At 51.6% G+C, this 6319-nt stretch overlaps 1 protein-coding gene across 1 annotated transcript in view; it reads left to right on the top strand.

The window, feature by feature from the left end:
- The window catches only part of LOC308158780 (glycogen synthase kinase-3 beta-like), a 22372-nt gene extending 18644 nt beyond the window's left edge, over positions 1 to 3728 (top strand). The window contains exons 6-10 of the mRNA XM_080532481.1: positions 1 to 197; positions 934 to 1029; positions 2023 to 2209; positions 2930 to 3001; positions 3604 to 3728. The exon at positions 1 to 197 is cut by the window's left edge and continues 8 nt beyond it. Of these exons, the coding sequence (XP_080388607.1) occupies positions 1 to 197; positions 934 to 1029; positions 2023 to 2209; positions 2930 to 3001; positions 3604 to 3671 (620 nt within the window). The 3' untranslated portion in view covers positions 3672 to 3728. The remainder of the gene's footprint in view (positions 198 to 933; positions 1030 to 2022; positions 2210 to 2929; positions 3002 to 3603) is intronic.
- Positions 3729 to 6319: the final 2591 nt, after the last annotated feature.

Genomic DNA, 6319 nt, shown 5'->3' on the forward strand with positions numbered 1-6319 from the left:
AGCTGGTGCGCGGCGAGCCCAACGTGTCGTACATCTGCTCGCGGTACTACCGCGCCCCGGAGCTCATCTTCGGCGCCACGGACTACACCGCCAACATCGACATCTGGTCGGCGGGCTGCGTCCTGGCAGAACTGCTGCTGGGTCAGCCCATCTTCCCTGGGGACAGCGGAGTGGACCAGCTGGTAGAGATCATCAAGGTGAGGAGGGGGGGAGGAGGAGGAGGAGGAGGAGGAGAGGGAGGAGGAAGAGGAGGAGGAGAGGAATGAGGAGCAGAGGGAGGAGGAGGTGGAGGAGAGGGAGGAGGAGGAGGTGGAGGAGGAGGAGGAGGAGAGGAAGGAGGAGGAGAGGGAGGAGGAGGTGGAGGAGGAGAGGGAGGAGGAGGGGTAGGAGGGGTAGGAGGAGAGGGAGGAGAGGGAGGAGAGGGAGGAGGAGGTAGCCCATCTTCCCTGGGGACAGCGGGGTGGACCAGCTGGTAGAGATCATCAAGGTGAGGGAGGAGGAGGAGAGGGAGTTGGAGGAGGAGATAGTGAGTTGGACTTGTGATCGGAAGGTTGTCTATTCAAATCTCACCTGGGAATCACACCACCACTACTAGTGTGTCCTTGAGTAAGGCACTTAGCCCTGAGTTACTCCAGGGGGAATGTCCCTGTAGTTCCTAATTGTAAATCGCTTTGGATTAAAAGCGTCTTGCTACATGGCAAATTCTAAGTTCTAAATTCCCCCTGGATGTCCTGGACGTCCTGCTGCGTTCTATCAACAGAGCAACAAGGGTAAACCAGGTGGCCAGCAGAACAGAAGCACCTTGATACCGTTCCTCATTCCGTCCCATGCGTTACGAGCTAACGAGCCCGTCCTCCCATGTCTACCTCCCCCTGCATTGGGTGTTGTACTGTAACGCCTCTTCTCCCCCCCCCCCCCCCCCCCCCCCTCCAGGTCTTGGGAACCCCGACACGTGAGCAGATCCGAGAGATGAACCCCAACTACACAGAGTTCAAGTTCCCCCAGATCAAAGCTCACCCCTGGACGAAGGTAGGTGGTCTCCTCCGGCCTGTTCAGACTGTCAGGTCTTCAGACGGGGTGTAGAGGGTCAAACATCTTAGTCTGGGGCCAGTTGCATAAACATAGACTAAGACTGGTCTAAGCCTTAGACTAGTCTTATATTCTCAGGTTAGACCAGTCTAATTAAGACTGCCTGTTGCATAAAAATTAAGACTGACTTATTTTGAGGTTAGAAAGTTAGCCACCTTCCCCCCTGGCTGTGGTAAACTACTTCACTGGTTAAAACTGCAGTAACAGTATATAAGCAGTATACTTTTCTCCACATTATATTCCTCCAATATACAGACGTTTTCAGCAGAAGAAAAGGGAGTTGATCTCTCATATCTTCCGCCGCTAGGTGTAGCTGTTTCGGCCGCCATGTTTTTTTTTCTTCTGTCAAGTGTCTTATTTTACCTAGAATGCACTGCGTGACAGGCTATCTAAGTCAGTCTTACTTTAGTCACTCATAGATGAGCTTTATGCAACAGGAACATTTTAGAGTCTATAGCAAGTCTGACTTAAAGTGAGATCGAAGGCTCAGACTGGGTCTGTCTTTATGCAACTGGCCCCGGGTTCAGAGGGTCAGACAGGGGTTTAGAGATCAGATCATGTTCAGCTGTGGGTTTAAAGTCGTCTTACCACCAAACAAACTAACCTCCTCCTCCCCCTTCCTCCTCCTCCTTCATCCTACCACCCCTCCTCTCCTCTCTCTTCCTCCTCCTCCCCCCTTTCCCCTCCATCTTCCTCCTCCTTCCTCCTACTACCCCTCCTCTCCCTTTCTCCTCCTCCCCCTTTCCCTTCCTCCTTTCCTCTCCCTTCCTCCTCCTCCTCCCTTTCCTCTCCCTTCCTCCTCCTCCTCCCTTTCCCCTCCTGCTTCCTCCTCCTCCCCCCTTTCCCCTCCTCTCCCTTCCCTCCCTCCCCTTCCCCCCTCCCCCTCCCTCTCCCTCCCTCCTCCCTCCTCCCCCCCCCCCCCCCCCTCCCCAGGTGTTCAGGCCCCGCACCCCCCCTGACGCCATCGCCCTGTGTTCCCGTCTGCTGGAGTACACCCCCGTCACGCGCTTCTCCCCCCTGGAGGCCTGTGCTCACGCCTTCTTCCACGAGCTGCGGCAGCCCAGCGCACGCCTGCCCAGCGGCAGAGAGCTCCCCCTGCTGTTCAACTACAGTACTACAGGTATATATATATACACACACACACACACATATATATATATACACACAGCTCCCCTGCTGTTCAACTACAGTACTACAGGTATATATATATACACACACAGAGAGCTCTGCTGTTCAACTACAGTACTACAGGTATATATATATACACACACACACACATATATATATATATATATATATATACACACAGCTCCCCTGCTGTTCAACTACAGTACTACAAGTATATATATATATACACACAGCTCCCCCTGCTGTTCAACTACAGCACTGCAGGTACAAACACACACACACACACACACACACACAGTTCCTACAGTTCCTACAAAGAGGCGGTGGTAGCCTAGAGGTTAGAGGTTAGAGAGGCCGGTTAGCAATCGGAAGGTCACTGGTTCGATCCCCGCCTCAGGAGGGAGCTCTGTGTGCCCTCGAGCAAGGCTTACTTAACCCCTAATTGCTCCAGGGGCGCTATATCGCTACTATGGCTGACCCTGTGTCTAGAGCCATAAATACCAAATTCCAACAATTGACTGACAAGTTGATTGCATGGCAAATAAAACGCTATTATTATTATTATTATTTAGTTACAAGCACTTTTCCAACGCATGAACCCCCGTAGAAGTGTCTGATGTGTCTGTCGTCTTGTGAAGTAGTCATGACTGTCCTGACTCTTTCTCTCATCCCTCTCTCTCTCTCTCTCTCTCTCATCCCTCCATCCCTCCAGAGCTGTCCATCCAGCCCTCGCTGAACTCCACCCTCATTCCTCCTCATGCTCGTGCACAGACATCGTCCTCTGGTACGCCCCCCCCCACCCCCTCCTCCCTACATCACACAACCCCCCCTCCCCCCGCCTCACATTCTTTGGGGAGAAACCTGCGTTCCATATAATTAAATAGTAATGCTCTCCATTTCTCTCCTTCTCCTCCTCCTTCTCCCCCCTCTCTCCTCCTCTTCCCCGTCTCCTTCCCCCCCTCCTCTTTCTCCTCTCTCTCCTCTCTCTCCTCTCTCTCCTCCCTCTCCTCTCTCTCCTCTTTCTCCTCCCTCTCCTCTTTCTCCTCCTATCCTCTCTCCTATCTCCTCTTTCTCCCCCTCTCCTCTCTCTCCTCTTTCTCCCCCTCCTCCCTCTCCTCTCCTCCCTCTCCCCCTCTCCTCCCTCTCCCCCCTCTCCTATCCTCTCTCCTCTCCTCCCTCTCTCCTCTCTCTCCTATCTCCTCCCTCTCCTCCCTCTCCTCCTTCTCCTCACTCTCCTTCCTCTCCTCTCCTCCCTCTCCTCCTCTTTCTCCTTCCTCTCCTCTCCTCCTCTTTCTCCTCCCTCTCCTATCTCCTCCCTCTCCTCCTCCTTCCTCTCCCCCCTCTCCTCCCTCTCCCCCTCTCCTCCCCCTCTTCTCTCTCCTCCAGATGGTCCAGGGTCAGACTGTTCCTCCCAGCACAGTCCAGGACCGGGGTCGTACAACAACAGCACCTGAGACCCCCCCCCCCTCCACCACCCCCCCTCCGTTTGTCTGCCAGGCCCTCCACACACACACACACACACACACACACACACACACACACACACACACGCCAGACACACACACACACACACACACACACACAGACACACACACACACACACACACACACACACACACACCAGACACACACACACACACACACACTCAGAGTACTGTTGTTGCCCTTTCATCTCTTTTTGTACTGTACGTACATGATCCCCCCATCAGCAGTACCACAGGAGAGGAGAGACCACACACACACACACACACGTCTCTCTCCTGTATGGGTGCTGGTGGGAGGAGTCAGAGTGTTCAGTGGTAGGCGGGGCGGGTCCTCCGTTAAATACGTTTGTTTGTTCTGCTTGGTTTTGTTTTTTTAAATCCCTCCATCTTTTTTTTTTTTAATGTTTATTTATTTGACTGAAGACTTTGGAAGACGAGGAAGTTCTGCTGCCTCCACCACCAACACACAACACCATGTCAACAAGAAACTAACTAACTAAAAACAAACCAGTCTGTCTCTGGGCGTCTGTAGAGTGATTTTAATGTGTTGTCCCTGTGTAGAACAAGAAGCTATCTCCCATCTCTCCTCGTAAAAACACTGTCTGTCTGTCTGCCTGTCTGGCTGGCTGCCTGTCTGTCTGCCTGTCTGTCTCTCTATTTGTCTGTCTCTGCCTGTCTGTCTGACGTCTGTCTGTCTGACGTCTATCTGTCTGCCTGCCTGTGTGTCTGTCCGTCTGCCTGTCTGTCTGTCTGTCTGATGCCTGTCTGTCTGTCTGACGTCTGTCTGTCTGCCTGTCTGTCTGACATCTGTCTGTGCCTGTCTGTCTGTGTGTGTGACATTTGTCTGTCTGTCTGCTTGCCTGTGTGTGTGTCTGTCTGTCTGTCTGTGGTAGACAGTGCAGGGTCAGTCAGCTGTGTGGCACCATGGAGGGACGAGAGGCTCTGGGGGTTTTATAACTTTTATGAAATGTCAACAAGACAAAACACCTAACAACTGCTTTTCTTTCTTTCTTTTCCTTTTTTGTATTTATTGTATTTTTTAATGAGTTTCGGAGGAGGCACTGTGAATATGAACATGGAAGAGGGTGCAGGGACGAGGGAGCCAATTCTGATTGGCTGTTGTACTTGTGCTCGTCCACTTTCCATCGACGGAAAAACATAGAGGAAGAAGTCTTAGGCTGCGTTCGTAAATTCGCTCTGGAAAATCTGATCAGCAGCACTCGTGGAATGCCTCTCTGTCCAATCAAATTACTTTGGTCCCTTTATGACGTTGTTGAACCCAGTGTGCGCTCCGGCGCTCTCAGAGCGTATTTACGAACACACCCTTAGTGTTCGTGATTTAGTACGTTGTGTACCGTTGTAGAGATGACGTGCATACCAATGCTGATGTTTTAAATATGTGAATAATGTTGCGTACTGTCAGGAGCCTGCGTCAGTGTTAGCAGACCAGACCTCAGCGTCAGGCGGTCGCTCCTTTGGGTTTGTTCAACTTACTTCTGGTTCCAGCAGAAAACCTTTTAATTTAATGATTTTTTCCCGTCTGGACAGTCGTCATCATAGTCGTCGTGGTAACACAGGCGTTTCCTGTCTTTCACGGGCGTTTCCTGTTCCTGTTCGGCTTCTTGTCAGATTTAACGAGTGTTTTGATTAAGTCTGTCTCTAAATTAGCTTCCTTGATTTTCAAGTTTTTTGTCACTTGGGAGGACAAAATAATTCAGAAAAGGTTCAACCCGAATCAAACGCTATAGTCGGATAATAAACCGTACACACACAAAGCCGCACGTCCCAAAAAACGCCCGTGTGGAACACAAGGCTTGTGTTCGCTGTTTGAAACTAAAATCGAGATGAGGGGGAAATGAAATTGGATTTTTCGACTCGAACCAGAAGTAAGTTCCCGTGCTACGTTTTTGACGACACCCCTCCGCCTTTCTAGAGAAGAAGAGACATGGGGGGGGGGATCCTGGGGTTGCGGCCTGACATCATATCCAATGGAGAGTGAGTGGACTCCAGGTTGACCCTTGACCTGAACCAGACCCTAATCCAGCTGTTCTGCGTTTGTTCTTTTGGAACGGGAGTCAGATGTGTAATCTGCTGTACTGGTGTCGCTGGGCTGATAACTGAGTTCTTAACAGTCCTGCAGTGTGTGTGTGTGTGTGTGTGTGTGTGTGTGTGTGTGTGTACACGTACGCACGTGTAAGAGAGAATACGTGAGAAGTTTAAAGGGGGGAGGGGAGGGAGGGGGTTATGGGAGACAGAGTCTCTGTATGATAATGTGTGTTCATGTTAATTGTACTCTCCAATCTCCAAACTGCACAGTTTCAGAGCCAGTGTTGTAGGTCTAGACTGAAGGCTTCTAGTGAAAAGCTTTCCTATGATGTTGTACCTCCTCTACCTCCTCCCCCCCCCCCCCCCCCCCCCCCCCCCACACGTGTAAATGAACCTCATTGGCTGAACTCTGATGCTCCGCCCCCTCCCCCCTCCTGAAGTTGTCACACGTTCCCCCCCTCCCCGTGGAATCGAAAAGCTCTGAATCGGTGTCATCACCACGCGCCAGAGGGACTTTCTGTTGACCTATTCCTTTTACGTCCACTAGGAGGAGCGTCTTCTGAGCGCACTCC

The sequence above is a fragment of the Nansenia antarctica genome (assembly GCF_963989245.1).
Source record: "Nansenia antarctica genome assembly, chromosome: 5".
Lineage (NCBI taxonomy): Eukaryota > Metazoa > Chordata > Actinopteri > Argentiniformes > Microstomatidae > Nansenia > Nansenia antarctica.